Below are 20,329 nucleotides of genomic sequence, written 5' to 3' on the forward strand. Positions count from 1 at the left end.
CACACCTCATCTTACAGCCAAATTAAAAGATCACCGGCAAAGAGCCCCTTCGTGGTAGCCTGTCGGTCATTGCAGCACTGGCCCGACGAGGAGCATGCCTAGATGATGACGCATGACACCTTTCGGGGTATGTGAGGGCACTTGCTCCTATTAGAGCTTATTCCACTGACCTGACAATCCACTAGTTCTCAATCCTTAATTTCTCCTAACTTTGTCTAAGGAACTGCACACTCTTGTATTTAAGTCTAGCCCCCCCCCCCACCTCCCAGTGGCAGCACTAAAAGCATCCATTCGTTATCAGTACTTTACCTATGTGGACGACACGCAAATCTTTCTTACATTGATGGGCAGCTTAGGACTACCTGCATCCATCCGCTGACTGCACTGTGGCAAACATTTTCAAATTAAATACTAACAGAGCACACTGACTGCAGCTGGGAGAACCAGAGGACAGCTGCACCCCCAACTTTGGGCTACACTCAGTAAAACATATTCTTTATTCCATAGTTTTGTGTTTTCTAACCAATGAAAACAACTCAAGAAGTCACGTTTTTAAATATAGATTTTTATTCAAAATCACATGACCGACATTATTTTTTCACATAAAGCACTCCAATTGCTATGCAGATCAGAATCTTGAGGACACGTCCTTAATAGAGCACTTGTTAGCAACGTGGTTTCATTTGGGCAAAATCTACTACCAATGAGATGGTTCTGCAGCACAACACACATATCAGCAGGTAGAAAATAATCTGGCACATCAATGCTGCAGGCTTCGATTCTACCACTTTTTATATCCAGGTTTAGTTTCACTTCCAGGTAGGTTTGCTTGTGAACTACATCAAAACTGGTGCTAACCCTAAATCTTGGTGTTTTCCCATAAATCCAATCCCATGTCTGAAGCTCCTTAGTTTTATTACGAATTCCAGGGAACAAATCCTCATCTTTTGGATCTATTAGTTTAACATTGATGTCAGTATGATGATGTATAGAGTACTCTCCAGCCACAGAATCCATTATCTCTTGGCAGGATAAAGTTGGATCCACATCCCAGAGACTTTTTACCATAGCAGGAACGCTAGGAGTAGCATTACTATGTATACCCTGAAAAGGACTTTTCAGAATAATGGGTATCAGATGACTGTCTGCATTGCAAAGCAATGTGCAATGGTGATAAGCCACAGTCCTTCCTAGTTTTGCTGCAGTACCAGAAATTTTAAATTTTCCATCTAGCATGAGATCGTATCTTTTAGTGTCCTCCACGTTTAGGTGGGGTCTGGACCTTTTCAATGCTCTGATAATTAGTTTAAGGTTTTCCATTCGGTCATATTTCTTTTTAGATGTGAAAAAGGTAAAGTTGATGTTGCCTTGGTCATGATAAACGGTTCCACCCCCACTTCTCCTTCTGGCTAAACAAACCCCTTTTTCTCTCATTAGGTTGAGATTACACTCTTTCCATGGATTTTGGTGCCGGCCAATGACAACAGCTGGGTTATTTATCCACAAGAAAAGGATGTGTCTGTCCTCTAAATTCATGTTATCATGAACCCAATCTTCCACTGCCAGGTTTCTATATACATCATTGGACACAGACTGCAGAACAAGACCACTTTTGGTGGTGCTCCAGAAAGAAGACGCTGGAACTCTGTGTGTCGAAAGGAATTGGAAGCAGTTCTTCAAAGAGGATCTGCACAACATCCTGTAGAAAAAAAAATAAGGAGAACATAAAACAATGTTGTTTCTTAGCTTCTTCTGTCTTATAGCATTTTGCCAACAAGAAATTGAGCTTTTTCTTCATAATCTCTACATTTCAGAATAAGCTCCAAACAAGTGGACAAGGTTTGGAATGAATGCATGTCTACAATGAAGAACTAACAACACTGATCAGCTCCAATTATGTCAAATCAAATCAAAATCTGCTTTATTCGATTTAATGTTAAAACATAAAAGCATACAGAACATAAAACATTATTACGCAATATCAGTCTACATTATCAAAAATATAAAGTGTGAACGACTGACTGCACTTTAGGAGCAGAGTGCTTTTAGTGAAAATTCAGTTATTTGATTTCATGTTAACAAATCATAAAAGAATACAAAATATCAAACGTTATTGCATATTATCAGTCTAAATTTGCATAAATATAATATGTGCACAACTAGCCAGACATGTTAAGTGCAAAGCGTGAAAAAAGTGCTGATATCTGCCGCCACCTTGAGATCAATCTAGGCAAACAAGTGTTTCCTGCATTGTAAAACTGTGCACAAGTAACTGGTCACATAATTACAGATAGGTAAGATCGGTAACGATTGCCAGAAAAAGTAGGAGAAGCGACATTGCTTAAAGTTTAAACCACAGAAAATGGATAATTGAAGGAAAGTGGGTTGCTGTTGCTGTAAACCCCCCACTTGTTGCCAGGTTTCTGATGCACTTTGACTTGATGTGCCCCTGGTCCCTGCCAATCACGTTCCCAGGGCCTGTGTTCTTTCCCCAAAACTGTACTTTTGTACCCACAATTGTCACATCTCTGGCCACAGGTGGTACCATCGGTACCATAGGCACTGTAAACATCCTTAGAGACCACGTACCTTGATGCCCACACACTGCCATTGCAGGATGGGTGTTTTGGTGCAGAAAAAAGTGAAGAGTCGACATGGCACACCTCCTTGTGTGCCATGCCTGTGGTCTAGGTAAGTCACTCCTCTAGCAGGGTGCACTAGACCACAGGTGAGGGTGCAGTTGCATGAGCAGTGAACCCCTACAGTATCTAAGTCCATTCTTAGACATTGTAAGAGCAGTAAAGCCATAAAGAGTATATGGTCTGGGAGTTGCTCATTACGAACTCCACAACTCAATAATGGCTATACTGAATCATGGGAAGTTTGGTAGCAAACTTCTCAGCACATTAAACCCACACTGATGCCAGAGTGGGAGTTAATGTAAAATGCCCTCAGAGGGCATCTGAGAGATGCCCCCTAAAAAACGACCAGCCCTGGTGTGGTTCCTGAATGGTTGCCCACCTTTTGCCACCAGACAAGTTTCTGTACCCCTGGGTAGGGGACCTTCGCTCTCTGGGTCCAGAAACAAAGCCAATCCTGGGCAGAGGTGTCATGCCTCCTTCCCCAGGATGGGGCTGTGTGTAGGAAAGTGGGTTTCTGTTGCAGTAGCCCCCCAATTTTTGCCAGATTTCTGATGCACTTTGACTTGATGTGCCCTGGGTCCCTGCCAATCAGGTTCCCAGGGCCTGTGTTCTTTCCCAAATTTGTACCTTTGTACCCAAGTTGGCACTTCTCTGGCCACATGTAAGTCCCTTGTAAACGGTACCATAGGTACCAAGGGCACTTTGACCAGGGATGGCCTCTAAGGGCTGCAGCACATATTGTGCCACTCTTATTGGTCATGTACCTTAACACACACACACTTCCATTGCAGGCTATGTGTTTTGGTGCAGAGAAAAGTGAAGAGTTGACATGGCACACATAACTGTGTGCCATGCTTGCAACCCACTGCCTATGGTATAGGCAAGACACCCCTCTAGCTGGGTGTACTATACCACTGGTAAGGGTACAGTAGCATGGGCACTGTACCCCTACAGTGGCTAAGTCCATTCTTAGACATTGTAAGTGCAGTAAAGCCATAAAAGAGTATATGGTCTAGGAGTTTGTCATTACGAACTCCATTGCACCATAATAGCTTTACTGAATTCTGGGACGTTTGGTAGCAAACACTCTCAGCATAATAAACCCACACTGATGCCAGTGTGGGAATTATTATACAATGCACTCAGAAGGCATCTTAGAGCTGCTCCCTGAAAAATAAACAGCCTCTGATGGGTTTCCTGACAGGTAAACACTAGCTTGCCACCACAAGATGAGTTTCTGGACTCCTGGGGTGGGAGCCTTCGCTCCCTGAGCCCAGAAACAAAGCCTTTCCTGGGCGGAGGTGTTCACACCTCCCTCAGGTCAGGAATGGCCATCGGTGGCAGGAGAGCTTCAAAGGCCTTGCCGCCATTGCAATGTGACCACCAGCCTCTCCTGCTATCAGGAGCAGGCCCCCTTCCTGTCTCACCCCCTTTTCGTCGGGAAGACAGGTGGGACAAATTAGAACAGCCCAGAAGGTGTGCCTACCTCTGCTAATCCCACCCCTCAGGTGGGGGAGGCAAAGTGAAGCCCACTCTTCAGTGCCTGCCATCTTGCAGCAGGCAGGCACTTTCCAATCGGGATTAGGGATTGTGTAAGATATGGTGCCACATTGAGCTTGGGACCGTGCAAAATGCCGAAACCTCTTTCTTGCAAAGGGTCCTTTCTGTCCCGCAATGCATTCCATCTTATGTTGTCCATGAAGAACTGGGGATGTCTTTCCTTTCAGATGAACTGGCCTTCTGTCTGCTGGCTTTGTGGCTCAAGATCTGGGCTAAGCAAGAGAATACACTTAGTAAAGACGTCCTACGGGACTGTCTTTCTCTCGATTACGTCTCTTGTATCAGATGGCTTCAGTACATAAGAGTTGGCCTCGCTAGGCTAGGAAGAGCAGAACGTTTTATGAACCCAGAGCGTACTTGTAAAAGGGACCTTGTTTGGGCCAAGGAGGGTTTTTTAAAAACACGTTACTGTGAACGAGAGGGAAAAGAGCTGTGTAAGCCCAGTGTGCTACAGTACATTGCACTGAAAACTGTGCCTACCACCGAGCCTTATCTCCTTGGGCTTAAAAGTATCTATGACCGCTTGTTATTGATGTGGTTCCGGCTCGACCTCTTTCACTACCTATTGGCGCACCCTCAAGGCTCACAAAGAGGACAGTGCCTCATGCCCTGTGGCTGCGACGGGGAGTCTCCTCAGGACATGATGCACTTTTTAATGTTTTGTACTTTTTATGCTGTTACTAGAAAGTTATTTATCATCCCCATTCTTAAAAAAATGGGCTTTAGGAGGGTGAGGCCAGCTTTGATTTTTTTTACAACTTCTTTCTAGTGGTTCTGTTTTGTACACTCTTAACTTTTTACGGGTCTCCGTCAGACTCAGGGCAAGCTGTGATTACTTTTTGTATTGTAATTCATGTATTTTTATCCTGTGTTTTGATTACCCGGAACTTACTACATTTGTCAATTTGTAATCTGAGTGATGGTATTTTGATGTTAAAATGACTTTCATGGTTTTATTCTTTAAAGCCGAATAAAATTTATTGAAAGAATGGAAGAGTGAAAAGTAGCCAACTAAAGTGTAGATGCTGGTTGACGGAAGGCGGGAAAGCACTCACCTTTGAGGAATCTAGAAATAGGGCTATGCTGGACAAAAGGCCTCACAGTGTAACAGCAAGACTGACCTCCAAGTGCTTCTCTGACCCTGAAAAGAACACTAGAAAAGGGCAGCCACTGTTATCTGGCACATTACTGCAGGCACTGACCAGATCTGGTCAGTTGCAGTGTTGGTTGGAGAGCAAGGAGTAAGGGCCCTCACACACCCTGAAAGGTGTCATGCTTCATCATTGGGCAGCTCCTCGTTGGGCCGGTGCTGCAATGTCCAAAGGGTGCCTCAGGGGGACTCTTTATCAGAGTTCTTGTCTTTTTAGCGGACGAGAGGAGTGGGGTTTGGATGTGGTGTGCAGGTGTGATTAGAATGAGAGGAGGCTGCGTGTGTTAAAAATGACTAACGGGATCCAAAAACAGCTTTCATAGTCGGGTCCTTTTGTCATGGTTAAAAACATGAGTTTGAGCTAATGATAGATATAATGGTCTATCTAGGCACTGATTAACATAAGTCAAGGGTCAACATGTGTCATGCCTCTTACTGTCGACAAGGATCACGGCATTTCATCAGGATGATTTCAACTTCATCTACTTAAACAGGGATGAATTTGTGAGATATGTGCAAACCATGCACTGTATACCATGACATGCCGGGCTTCCAACCTACCCCTTACTCTCCACTTTCGGATCATCAGATAAAGGGGTAGGCCGGAAGCCCGAATCTCGCACCGACTATGGACTGTCGGCACGCACAAGAGTGATTTGCCCTGACCAGTCCGACTGGGGCCATACACTTTACTAATATTGGATCTGTCCCCAGTAGATACACTGCATATTTATGTACGGTATACAGGGCATGGTTTGCACATATCTCACAAATCCATCCTTGTTTGAGAAGATTAAGTTGAAATGGTCCTGATGAAATACTGGGATCTTTGTGGTCAGTAAGAGGCATGAGACATGTCAACCCTTGACTTATATTAATCAGAGCCTAGATAGAACACTAAATCGATCATTAGCTCAAACCCACCCTTTTAACCCTTAAAAAAAACACCTAACAATTAAAACAGTTTTTGGATCAAGTTAATAATTTTTAACACACACACACCCTGCTCTCATTCTACTCACACCTGCACACCACATACAAACCCCACTCCTCACGTTGAGCTAAAAAGAAAAGAACTTCAGCAAAGGGGCCTGCTGGACATTGCAGCGCCAGTCCAAAGAGGAGCTGCACAATGATGAAGCATGACACGTTTTGGGGGCGTGAGGGCCCTTACTCCTATTAGGATCCCTCCCCTGGACTTCCCTGAATTCAACACAACAGGAGACCTAGATCCCCACACAGGAACTGCACACTCCTTGTTTCATGGTCGATTTAAAGGGCTTGTGTGCTGGACCTTAAGCCCTAGTCCCTCCCTTTTAGTATTGGTTGGAGAGCAAGACCATGACTTCTTGTTGCCAGTCAGCATATATGGGAGCCGAACAGGTAGACTGGTTCCTTCCTTCCTGACAGAGGTACCTATTGCTAGGGCACACCTCAGGGGTGGGTGCGAGTGAATCAGACTTCCCACTATTTTTAGGGAATGGCATCCATTCTCCAGAGAGTAGGAGGCGTTGGTGGCGTCACTTTGTCCCCAGTGCTGCTGACGTTTGTATCTGCAAACATTACATGGCACCCTATTCTTAGGAAATCTGTCTTGAATGTGTTTCAACACTCTCTCCCTCCCGCAGCAGCGTCTTTATCAGTGAGCATGCACCAGGAATGGGTTATCTTGAGATTTCTTAAATATAAGAGACCTTGTGAACAAGCCACCAGTAAACCTTCCAACCCTTTACAAGGCACTTTTGTAGCTGGTGAAAAAACACCGGCAAGAAGCAAATGCATAACTGTGAGAAAGTGCTCTCTTTCTGCATGGTTGCCCCCACTTTTTGCTAAATTGCTGATGTACTTTGACTGAGTGTGCCTTGGGTTCCTGCTAATCAGGTACGCAGGGCCTATGTTCTTTCCCTAAAACTGCATTGAAGCCTAAACCCAATTGGCATCTCTGGCCACAGGTCTGTCCCTGGTAAATGGTACCACAGGTACCCAGGGCACTGTGACCAGAGAATGCCTCTAACGGCTGCAGCACTTATTGTGCCTCCCTTAGAGGTCTTGTACCACTACACACACACACACACTGGCTTTGCAGGCTGCCTGTTTTGGTGCAGAACAAAGTGAAGAGTCGACATGGCACACATCTCTGTGTGCCATGTCTACAACCCACTTCCCTGGCATAGGTCAGTCACCCCTCTAGCTGCGTGCACTATACCAGTGGTGAGGGTACAGGTACCCCTCCAGTGTCTAAGTCTGTTCCTAGACCTTGTAAGTGCAGTGCTGCCATTAATAGTATATGGTGCTGGGAGTTTGTCATTACAAACTCAACAGCACTGTTGGACTTGGCCCTTCTGGCAGGTTCACCCCCGAAACTTTTTGCTTTTACTGGTGACCTGGTGGTAGTGATTTTTGGTTTCTGCGCACGTTCCCTGTGTCCCAGAGTAAAGTGCGTGCGCACTCTGAGTGCATGTGGTGAGATAGGCCTGCCCTCCCATAGGAATGCATGGGGAATGTATGTGCCCCTGGTAGTTCCTGATGCGTGGGGTGTACAGGGTCGAGTCTGGTATGTGCGGACTCGTGTGATTGAATGCTGCGCAATGATGTATGCAGCATGTATGTGTCTAGTATGGCAGTGCCACTTCTAGACGCTAGCATAAATGTGCAGTGACTGCCTGTCGCGTGATTGGCTGGCTGAGGTCATGTGACGGGCTAGGGAATCCCCAGGAGTCTGGATGGGTCTGCCCCGGTGGTGAGTGTTGAGATCAGCATGTGTGATGTGAGGGAGTGGTGCACCTGGGTCCTGTGAATAGGGCTGGGATTTCCCCACACAATGCTGGCTCCGCCCCCTGTGATGCGACTGATGACCCTAGCCCTGCCAGTGAATAGAGTGAGGGGCTGAGCACATCAAGGGTGCTCCCCAACCAGCTGCGACTGGTTTTCCCCCTCACCCTGAACCAAAGACAAAGGAAAGCTATGTATAACAAGCATTTACAATGCAACGGTCTCGGCATTGTTAAAGTTAGAGCTATTGGCATTGCTCATGACAATGCCGTTTCTTTAAATGTTTTAAAAACAAAAACATAAACAAAAATAATGTCATGAGCAATGCCAATAGCTCTAACTTTACCAATGCCGAGACCATTGCATTGTAAATGCTTGTCTATCACTTTAACTGAAATCATAAATAGTGAAATGACTGGAATAACACCAATCACCTCGAGTGCAATGAGGCTTTCCGCACAGAACTTACCGCTGCTGCTAGATAGGTACCAGGGGTCTGAGGCTGCAATCCGAGGAGGTGAGGGAGTTTGTATTCATGAGGGAAGTTCGAGGACTTCCGTGTCTGATGATGATGTCACGCCTCGGCTTGGGGACCGGGAGATGTCTGAGCGACTGGGGATCAGTGAGAAGGGCTTGGAGGGAAGTCATGCCTGGAGGCTGTGGACTGAGGGGGATTTCGGGAGGTCCAGCCATGGGGGGGTGCAGGAATCAATGTATTAATGTGCCGGGACGGGCAGTGGGACCGGAAGTGCTTTTACTTGTTAATAAGTGGAATGGCTTTTTTAATCCCGTTACATTTTGTACAACGGATTTGAAACAGTAGTCAGTGTAAATTGTAATTATTCTACGAACAATTCATAAAATTGAAATAGGTAATTTCGCCACAGTGTTTGAAATGACTGGAATAACACCAATCACCTCAAGTGCAATGAGGCTTTCCGCACAGAACTTGCCGCTGCTGCTAGATAGGTACCAGGGGTCTGAGGCTGCAATCCGAGGAGGTGAGGGAGTTTGTATTCATGAGGGAAGTTCGAGGACTTCCGTGTCTGATGATGATGTCACGCCTCGGCTTGGGGACCGGGAGATGTCTGAGCGACTGGGGATCAGTGAGAAGGGCTTGGAGGGAAGTCATGCCTGGAGGCTGTGGACTGAGGGGGATTTCAGGAGGTCCAACCATGGGGGGGGTGCAGGAATCAATGTATTAATGTGCCGGGACGGGCAGTGGGACCGGAAGTGCTTTTACTTGTTAATGAGTGGAATGGCTTTTTTAATCCCGTTACATTTTGTACAACGAATTTGAAACAGTAATCAGTGTCAATTGTAATTATTCTACGAACAATTCATAAAATTGAAATAGGTAATTTCGCCACAGTGTTAAACAGCTGTCGTAACAGAAGAAGGAGTGGATTACTGGACGGTACTTGTGGGAGGAGCAGGGCAGACAGGGAGATGGTGTTGTTGCAGTTTTATATAGCGCTAAATCGACCCGATGCTATCAGAGCGCTTTACTTGAACACCAGTTACATGACAGAGAACATATTCATTATTAAGGCACAGGGAGATTTGCCCCAAATCACAGGACATTTGAGCCTCCTGAGAGACTGGAACCTTGTCCCGCATACTATCGACTGCCAGCAATTAAAATTCCTTCAGCTGCTGCACCTCACGTTCTGTTGTTCTCGAGCTCTACTGTGCGTCCGGACGCCGGGACACCACCGCCTTTCTCCGAGGCGAAGCAGAAATGCCTCGGAGAAACGCAGTGGCGTTTTCGGATTCGGGGGCGTGTTTTTCTTTTACTCTCCTCTTGCCATTGGCTGGAGGAGATAATTAGAAAAGTAACGAAAAAACACGCCCCCGAATCCGAAAAGGACGGGGCTTGTTCGGAGTGACAAAGCCTCTTCTGCAATGGCTGGCCAGCATTCAAGAGGCCAGCCAATGGAGAAGATGGGAGAAGAGGGGCGGGTTCAAGCCCCTCTTCTCCAAAACATTAAATCTCCGAGTTCCGGTTCTGCCTTCGGCAGACCGGACGGTCCTCGACCTAAAAAGGGGCTGTGACCCCATGAATGTGTTCTCTTCCAGGATCCTGCCTGAGGGGGGCTGCTGCTGTTGCTGGACCAGAGGACCGCCACTTGGACTACCTCCCTGCCTGGAGGCCCAGTGAGCTGGCTCTGGGTCCAGCCTTGCCCCCCCCTGCCTTGCTGCATACAGAGGAGAACTTTGCTTGACTTTCTTTTTTTATTCTCCCCTAAGCTCCTGGAAGCGCTTTTATTTGACTTATAGCGCTAGGAGCGCTTTATTTGGGACCCCAGCATCGAGAAGCGCTTTCTCTAAAGAGCGCATTCATTGTGGCCAGCAGCGCTACGATAATTCACGAGGGGAACCCCGACGTAGGGATTCCCCCGTTTTGGCCGAGATCTAAAGCGGATGCCCACCCCGCAGTCTTATCGCCTTTTACGGGAGCCCACCCCGCATATTTGTGCCGCCGGAAGGATTTGTACGATGCTTAAACCAGCTGCCTACCCCGTGTCTTGCCGGTTTCACGGGAGCCTACCCCGTGTTTGCCACAGCCGCCGAGGACCCGGGGCCGCCGCGCTGCCCGCGGCGACCCGGAAGTGGATCCCGGCAGCCTTAGTGGGCGCGGGGCCGAAGCCCAAGAGAAGCGCCGCATCCCCCCGACCCAGGCGGGAGCCCACCCCGCACTGGGACGTGCTGACCTGTGGGTTGGGAGCCGGTAGGCTCCGCATTCGAGTCCCGGGTCCCAGGAGGGGGCCCGGGTGAAGTGAGGGCGTCATTGGAGGAAGCGGACGGGAGCCTACCCCGCGCTTCCCAAAGAAAAGAAGAGAGAGAGCAAGTCCACGAGGCAGCAGCGTCGCTGCTACCCGGCCGAAGTGCAGCCGGCCCCGGAGAAGTGGGAGGACGACGCCGCGGAGAGCCGGTAAGTGTGGGTGTCCCCGCCGGTCTCTCCTCAGCGCTGTGCTTGTTTCAGAGCCCCGAGAAGGCTCCCAACGTCTGGGGGCATTATTTCTCGAGTCCCTGAGAGGGACCTCAACGAAGGGGCAGCCTTTCACTTTACTGAGTCCAGAGGGACTCCAACAACGTGGGCAGTATTTAGCAGAGCCCAGAGAGGCTCCAACGTTGGCCCCATCATTTGTGTAGAGCCCACGAGGCTCCCCCATTATCGTGGGGCATCCCAGTGCCCAGAGAAGGCTCCTAAGGCACCGTGGTGCCCAAGCCCTTTCCCAGCTGCCCAGCACTTAGTGGGCAGCTGCAACGTTTAGGTGGGGCCCTGTGCTTACGCTTTGGCTTGCGCAGCCTGCGCAGTCTTGCCCTGACTCTGCGGGACAAAGGGCATTTAAGCCCCTGAAAGGCCAGGTTGGCCTGGGGACAGTTGCTGTGTTGTGCCCTCCCCTAGGGTACCTGGCGATATTTACATATGTACTTTTGCGCCTACGCAATGCCATTATGCTATGTTTCTTTCTAGCTGTGCCTATGCGTAGGAGAGGGTTTTTCCTAGTATAGGTTAGGCTGATGTGTACATGGTTCCCTGCGTAATATTTTCCTAAGGTGGTTAGGGTTGCGTAGGTGGTACTTACCTGTTACCAGTGGTTACTGGTTGTGCGCTACAGTTTCTGATTGGTGCTACAGTGATTGTATGTGCTATGTTCTAAAGTATTATTCCTACAAAGTGCTAGTTCTAAAAGTGCTAATTCCTGACAGTGTTCCATGTGGCCCTATCCCCTGTACATATAATCCCTTGTAAAATTCTGCCCAGTGCCAGTTGGCACAGTGTAAATTGTGTGAATATTATCTAATGTGTTTGGTATAATATAAAGGCTATTTTTATATAATACCTTGTGTGGAGTTTCCTTTGTGGTGGGCCTTGGGTTTTGTTGCTGGGTGCGCGCGCAAAAGCTTTACACATCGCCTCCGGGATAAGCCTGACTGCTCGTGCCAAGCTACCAAGGGGGTGAGCAGGGGTTATCTTTGGCGTGTAACTCCCCAGCCCTGACTAGAGTGGTGGTTTCTGCCTGGCTTTGGCGCAAGCCCTAGCTAACCAGAAATCCCATTTCTAACAAGCACCATAATGGCTATACTGAAAACTGAGAAGTTTGGTATCAAACTTCTCAGCACATTAAACCCACGCTGATGCCAGTGTGAGATTTAATGAAAAATGCACACAGAGGGCATCTTAGAGATGCCCCCTGAAAACTAACCCACCCCTAGTGTCCAGGCTGAGTGGCTGCTTTCAGCTGCCACCACCAGACATGTTTCTGGACCCCTGGGTCAAGAGCCTGATGCTCTCTGGGGCCTGAAACAATGCACATCCTGGGACGACGTGCCCAGCCTCCTCCCCCAGGATGGGCAGGGTTCACAAAGTGGAAGCGTCAAAAGCTTTCCGCCTTTGTGAGCTTCCCCAGGCCACTTGCTGCTTTAACAACTGGTCCCCACTTGTTCGGACTCCCACTTTGGGCGGGAGAACTGATGGGAAAAACAAGTTAGGAACAGAGGTGTGCCCACCTCTGCCAACTCCACCCCTCAGGTGGGGGAGGCGAGGTGAAGCACAACTCTCAGTCCACGCCATCTTGAAGATGGGGGGACTCAGCCAACCAGGGACAGGCTCATGCCCCCCTCCCACTGGAGGGTGGCATAATAGGGGGTGTATCCCCCCCCCCCGGAAGGGACCCATTGGTCCCTGCCTTTTACCTACCTGTAACACCCCTAAATCTAGTATTTAGGGGCACCCCTGAACCTTGCTTCCTCAGACAAGAACCTGCAACAAGAAAAGAAGAAGAAGGACCGAACAGCCGTGCCGAAGCTAACAGGAGGAAGAGGCCCACTGACTTGGACCCAGCCGTACCGGCCTGTCTCAACCTCGAACCTGCTCCTGCGAACTCCTGGTGTGTCCTGCAGCCAGCAACCTCAAACAAGCATTGGCATAGCCAATAGGTCTCGCTTTTGGGAACTTATAAGTGTTTAGCCATGCAACAGTTGCATGACTAAATACTTATAAGGTCCCAAAAGCGAGACCTATTGGCTATGCCAATGCTTGTTTCTGTTTATTACTGCTCTGTAGTAATGGCGGCGCACGGGTGCTACCATTACTACATAGAAGTAATAAACTGGGAAAAAAAAAAATGTCTCACAGAGAACATCATACGTCATACGTCATGAACTTGTGCCCGGCCATTTTGCATTTTTTGTCCGATGCGGTTTACCATTGACAGCATCCATTTGGGCATTAGCCAAGCCCTTTTGATTTTAATAAAAGTTACATATATAATATAATTACTTGTAAGAGCTCAGAGCCAGCCTTCATCGATTGATTTGTTGTGTCATTTACCATTTTCTTCCACCATCTTCAGCATACATCATGGGCAGTGTGTCTGTCCACATCAGTAATTGGCTAACCTCACTGTGAGTGACGGCATTCTGCCCCTTCACATGGAGAACATCCACATATAGAATATTTCGCTTCAGTGCCAAAGACAACTAAGGCAATGTGAGCTTATTGAGTCAAAAAGGTTTTTACTTTTAGGCAATATTATTTTAGATGGATGAGGACCCTGCAGAATTCCCAAATTACGTTTTTCAAAAACTGTAACAAAACAAGCGCTGACAAAACTGAAAGGCTAGCAGTCAGCACCAGACCTATTGGCTTTGCCAATGCTTGTTTTTCTTTTTGCAAATGCTGTTCAGCATGGACATCAAGCATTGGTAAGGCCAAAAAGTCGACCAATGTTTGTTTTTAAAAAGGCGCAACCTATTGACTTTGCCAATGCTTGTTAGAACAATACCGATACGCAGAGGAAATCGGTGAAGCAGAGTCTTAGTTAAACATGTCCTGACTGAGGATTATGCCACACCTCGATACAGGAAAGTGCTGCAGTTTGAGACTCTAAATTCCAAGAAAAATTAGACTAACACAGACCAGCAGGATACGAGGAGCCCCCCTCATCAGTTTTCTTGTGTACATGTGAAAGCCCGTGTTGTATTGGTTGCCAGAGCAGGCAGAAAAGGAACCTGTCCCATGGCGTGCTTCCATTGGTGCAGTAGGTGCAGTGGCACCGGGACCCAGAGGCCTAAGGGCTCAATGAACCCTGATCATTGCTGTATTTTATCATTCACACAGCAGTCAGGGGGCATATCCTAATCCCCATGACATACCGGCTGCGCTACTGAACCTGTTACAAGAAGAGAGATTGGCTGAGGGTCAGAAACACAACGAATGGGTAAATGGGAAGCCGATAATGCAAGCCAGATTTTGTGTTTCTACAACCGTATCACAACTGTAAAGGAAATATTCGGAATGAAGCAATCTTCATTATATCTGTAAAAATCAGCTGCTTAAATAAAGCCCAAAAGTAATAATAACGTGTTTACATGTGTTTCATTTTAACGCCTAAATACCACAACTTCAAAGTTCGCCTAATGTAATAATGTTCAGTTTATCAAACTAATAAGGATGAAAGATTGAGTTGGCCCCGTCAGTTTTTATACTCATAACGTCCAGGTCTCTTCAGATATCAGCAGCCAGCTCCACCACGGTCAAGTCCTGTCCTTCTGGCATCTTATGCATGTTCTCATTGTCACGTTTCCCTCATTAAGCACCCAAATTCCTCCCCCAGCAGCCCTCGAAGTGTCTCGCCTCCTGCAAACAATTTTCAACTCCGTCTCCACCATTATTGGTATCGTTTTTACAGAACCTCGTGGCACCCTCTAGTGGTGGCGTTAAATATGAACAGAGGGTTTTTGTGGGGCGCGCCGTGGCAGCAGAATGTTACTGAAATGCGGTTCAGAGAGGAAAACTATAGAATGATAAGAGTGAGGGAGAGAGAGAGAGGGAGTGACAGAAAGAAAGCGTGATAGAGCCAGTGAGGGCGCGATAGAACGAGAGTGAGAGACAAAAACATGCGTGGGCCGAGAAAAAAACGAAAATACGAATTACACCTAAGAGAGGCTGATATATCGAAATGAAATAATAAATTAAAAATGTAAAAAAGGAAGAAAAGTGAGAGCCAGCAAAGTATTGGGCACTAAGAAGGAATCATTGAAGAAACGAAAGGAAAAGATAAAATAGACTAATTTTGTGCGAAGGAAGGAGCACAACTGTGAGAAAAAATGTGTGAAGAGAATAAATGACGAGCGAGAGAAATAGTATGAGAGGAGTAAAGAACGAAGGACACGGGAAGAGCAAAGGTAAAAGAAAGAAAGCGAGAACGTGTCAGAGAATTTGTGCGAGAACAAAAGTAAGAAAGAAAGGGAAGAGGGCGTTGAAGAACAAAGCTGAAATGAGTGAGTAGACGCAGTAGTGAAACCCACGAAAGCGGACTGATGAGAAAGCCAGGCGGTGTCAACAAATAAACGTTAGATTTAAACATGGGCCAAGTGACGAAGCAGTTTTTGCCGAGTGATTGCTTTTGTATTGCACAGGCTATGAGGAAAACTAACTCTAGGAACTGTGAAGAATTTAGGTTGGGGCTTCATACTCTTGAAAGAAGCTGGCTTGAGTGCGCAGAGGCAGCCTTCCACAGCAGTGCTGTGGTCCCAGCCTCCCTAACTGTGTGCATCAACACTTCCCAGGTGAGATGTGGGATTGTTCTTCAGTCAGGCCTCTCTGAAGACTGATATCAGGCAGGCAATTTAAAGTGGTGGCTTTGTGAAAACTAGAATGGTTGAGGGCTGAAGAGTGAAGGTTTGTGGTAGAAGTAGAACCCTGTTTTCTGAGTGACAAGAATGCAGAGAATACAAGCGTTGGCCGCACACGAGCGGCTGGAGACGCAATATGTGGTGGGGGAGGGGGAGAAGCGGGAGTTGTGTGTGCGCGTGCGTCATCGTGATCGCGATCGCTCTGAAAGCGAAAGTGATCGCGATGACGCACGAGTTTTCAAAGTGCTGCTGGCGGCCGGCTGCTCGCGTGCACGATTGCGTGAACGCAAGCGTTAGGCCAGCCAGCAGCACTTTGAAAATCCCACATACAAAATGTCTCTCCGAGCCAGCTGCGCTGGGCTCAGCGAGACCTAAAAACCCAGAGGACCTGCCTGCCTTCAAGCACAAAGACTTTATCTCCCGAGAACACCGGATTTGTTCACCTGCAATCTCTGGCTCCGGCCGGATACCGGAAATCCGCCCCACTCTGCACCAGCCGTCCGCGGCCCGAACTCGAGTTGGCAAACACCACGAGGAGGCCACCTCGGCGATCCTGACCCGAGATCCGGCAACCCCTGACCTGCCTCAAGCCTCCAACCGACGCCTGCAGCCTAAATCCAGAAGGCCCCCCTAACCGTGACCAAGAGCTGGTAAGAAGATCCGACCCCAAAAGGCACCCCTGCACCCGACGCCCCACAACCTAGTGTGCTCAAACCAACGGTGCCTAACCAACCCCTAACTTTGCAACTTACCTCTCAAAGTGGTGGTCGCACCCAGAAGACCTTCGTCCCCGAGCCTGCAGTGTCTTTCCAAACCGGAGGTTCTCCATTGAAACCAAACAGGGCGCTCAGCGTCGAAACAGCACCCTGCCCCCCCCCCCCCCACCAAGTGCCGCTGAGGGTGCACCGTTGGTGCTAATTTGTTTCCCCATTTACCCTGCGCTAAAGTCCAGGAGCTTTGCTCCCACAACCCAGCAGCCTGCTTGCCAGCAGCCACCAACCGGAGGCCCCCAATTCCCCATTGGATAACGTTGGGCCTCAGCACTCTGCACCCGGCTGTCCTAGTGCCGCTGAGGGTGTAATGAGAGTGCATCCTCGACCCTGGGGAACCCGTGTTCTAACCCCAGAAGCTCAACTACAACGACCGATTACTTACCTGGTAACCGTTAACTTCATTTCTCTCCATAGGAATCCATTGTTTTTCTCTGAAAAATGTTTTTAAGTGTGGAGCTGATATGTATGGAAACCAGAAAACTAACCATTGTGCAAAACTGATTTTACTTACCTTTTCTCTAGGAAATGTCCCAGTGTGATATCTAGGCATATCACACGGAGTAAAAAAAGTAATCTCGAAAGTAATCTCGAAAGTAACGTAAATGTAATTTACCTGTAATTTTCATTGCAAAGTCGATACAAAGTATATGTACAGCATTTCACAGTATTGCATTACCAGTAATTCAAACTGTAACCATTTCAAAAGTACATTTAGAATTGCATTTCAAACTGTATATTTACTGCAAAGTATTTATCAACTTACCTGTGCCAGGTTAGCTTGGTTCTAGAAAATAAAATAACTAAAGGAATAATATGTAATTATGTAGTCGTTGAGTGTGTGAAATCATTAGCTGATTGAGTGGGTACAACAAATGTTTAACACTGTCCTCTGATACTTCCTTACTGCTCGACCACACTACCACAAATAGAGAGTAAGGTTCTAACTAAATTTGCCTCTGCCTACCTTTGGGGTTCCACTGGACTCTGTGCACACTATACCTCACTTTGGTATAGTATATACAGAGACAGCTTCCTACAATAACAACAAATTATAAACTCTCAATTAACAGGTATTGTGTATGTTTATGTATCTGAGTTTACTGAATGCGACTCGTGTTTAAAAAACGTATATATGTTTGAGTAATTTATATAGTATATCACATGTTGATATGTGGAAAACATACATGTGATTTTTAAAAGGAAAATGAAAACCATAAATATTATGTTGACAACTCTGTGTGTTGAGATATGTGTTGTTTTTGTATGTGTTGTTTTTGTAAAGTGCCCATGCAGGCAGAAGGCCAGCTCAAAGCACTGATAAAGGTACAAGGTGGTTACAAACTTAAAGCACCGTGTGACATTATTAATACCCAACATATAATTACCTCGATTACATATGTCAACCATGGTAACAACTTGATAAGTTCCAAATATATAACAAGCATTTACAATGCAATGGTCTCGGCAATATTATAGGTAGAGCTATTGGTATTGCTCATTATTTTTTTTATCATTTTTGTATCCCTAAATAAATGGCATTGTCATTTCTATTGGCATTACCTTTTTTTTTGCATATGTGATACCTATTGCATTAGCAGAGAGAGAGTGAGGTATTGAAATAGGGAGTGAGGTATTGAAATAGAGAGTGAGGTATTGAAATAGAGAGTGAGGTATTGAAATAGAGAGTGAGGTATTGAAATAGAGAGTGAGGTATTGAAATAGAGAGTGAGGTAGATAGAGAGTGAGGTAGATAGAGAGTGAGGTAGATAGAGAGCGAGGTAGATAGAGAGCGAGGTAGTGAGATAGAGAGCGAGGTAGTGAGATAGAGAGCGAGGTAGTGAGATAGAGAGCGAGGTAGTGAGATAGAGAGCGAGGTAGTGAGGGAGAGGGATGTTGTGAGGTAGTGATATATAAGCATAGAGTGATGTTGTGATGTAGTGAGATAGAGAGAGAGGTAGTGAAAGAGAGTGAAAGTGAGTTAGTGAGATAGAAATAGTGAGGTAGTGAGATAGAGAGTGATTGAGGTAGTGAGTGAGAGAGAGTGAAGTTGTGAGGTTGTGAGCTAGAGAGTGAGGTAGTGATGTTTTGAGAGAGTGGGGCTAAAATGCCGGAGTTATGAAAGAACCCAAACATACATGAGACAGCCAGCCTAATCCAAATCGTCAGAACAAAACACCCCGACTGTGAAAGTCGCTAACCAGTGTGCAAGTCAATCTACTTAATGGTAGCTCACTATTTATTCGGCAGCCAGCATGACAACTCTATTAGATGAAAGGCGACAAAGGCTGCACGGTTCTGGGATTTGGCAGCAGGGAGAGCTGGCGTGGCCTTCCCTTCTTTAGAAAAGCCTCTTAGGAGAAGTGAGTGCAGTCGGGCTGGGAACACAGCGTTCTCCGGGCACACGCCAGAATGAACCCATTTCCGTTCAACAAGGAGACCCTATCCGATGCCCAGACAAACTCCCTACCAAAAGCCCCAACTAATGGGGCATCGTTTCTGCGGAAAAAAGACAGAAGATCGAGTCATTTTTCTGTTCCATGAACTTCCCGCTGTTTCCTGCCATTTGTCTTCCAGCTACGCATGCTTCTCCAAGAACATTACTTTCAGACGTGTAAAAAGAGCATGCCATATTCCATTAACTGAAAGCGAGAAGGCATTGCTAGCGTATAGCAACACACTTCAAACTAATCTGCACTTATTTAAATGCAGAAAAGAAACTTGCAGCTCCTTCAACAGATATTTTCTGCTGCTTAATACCCGGCTCTGAGATTTCCCTCATTCATGGCCTGACAAGAGCGAGCTCTAAATACAGTTCCATTAGTCAACGCAAACTGCGATGTATCAGACTGATGCCAAGTTCAGCACAAAACATTAAACTGGCATTCGCTGTGAAGCTTTGCCAGGATGCCAAGGAAAGTATCTTTTTTTCTGACAACGATTACTCTTGTCTGGTGAATAGCTGGAAATGAGGGCCCTGCAGGTGTTTACAACAGGGTGCATGGGAGTTGTGGCTGAAGGCAGCGCCAGTTTCTCTTAGTGTCTGTCAGGGGCAAAAAGATGCTCAGAATACGTGCTCATCCAATCCTTGGCCTCTTTAGAAAGCGCACAGAGCCATGATCGCGTATGCCAGTCGCAGTTGCGATTCTATGAAAATGTGTGGGTAGGGTGGTACTCTATGGGAATTTTAGTGAACATGTTTAAGCCACGATCATGATTATATAGACCTTGCCCGTTTCAAGGACCGTCACTTATTTTTAAAGCACTTAAAGCCCCGGCGACCCGGAGTACCACTGTTTGCACTAGTACCTACTACCATGTGTCTGAGATGCAGCGGGGCTCTTTAAGGAGGACAGTGCAGGAGGAGGGTGGACTCGGGGCAGGAGGAGCGCGGACTGGGGAGGGGGCAGGAGGAGAGCGGGGCGGGAATCGGAGGCTCGTGTGCACGGAAGGAACAAATATGTGCTCACTTCACAGCTCGACGTGTTCTCCGGAGCAACCAGGTGAGGAAGGGTCACATGGGAGCGGCTGTTTACCGCCTCCGGACATGAATAGACCAGGCCCCCCTGAACCCACACAAGGGGGGGGGGGCGGTCAGGATCGATAGGGCTGGCCCCCAAAAGGGGGGGGGGAGAGAAGAGTCTTCAACGGGTCTGTGCTGCTCAGGAGGTTTAGTGCGGCCAACATAAAATCTGAAAAACGCCCAACACAAGCGCACGGTGTATTTATATTCTCCACGGCCTCTGCAACGCACGCACTTTATGAAGTCTCAAAGGCCGCTGCAACAC

General features: G+C 47.1%; 1 protein-coding gene across 8 annotated transcripts in view; it reads right to left on the minus strand.

The window, feature by feature from the left end:
* Nucleotides 1–544: 544 nt before the first annotated feature.
* The window catches only part of LIPT1 (lipoyltransferase 1), a 28,149-nt gene continuing 8,364 nt past the window's right edge, over nt 545–20,329 (minus strand). For all 8 annotated transcript variants that reach the window (XM_085622806.1, XM_085622801.1, XM_085622804.1 and 5 more), the window contains one exon: nt 545–1,699. In XM_085622806.1, the coding sequence (XP_085478932.1) occupies nt 577–1,698 (1,122 nt within the window). In that variant the 5' untranslated portion in view covers nt 1,699 and the 3' untranslated portion in view covers nt 545–576. The remainder of the gene's footprint in view (nt 1,700–20,329) is intronic.

The sequence above is a fragment of the Triturus cristatus genome, chromosome 8, assembly GCF_964204655.1.
Source record: "Triturus cristatus chromosome 8, aTriCri1.1, whole genome shotgun sequence".
NCBI classification, from domain to species: Eukaryota; Metazoa; Chordata; class Amphibia; order Caudata; family Salamandridae; genus Triturus; species Triturus cristatus.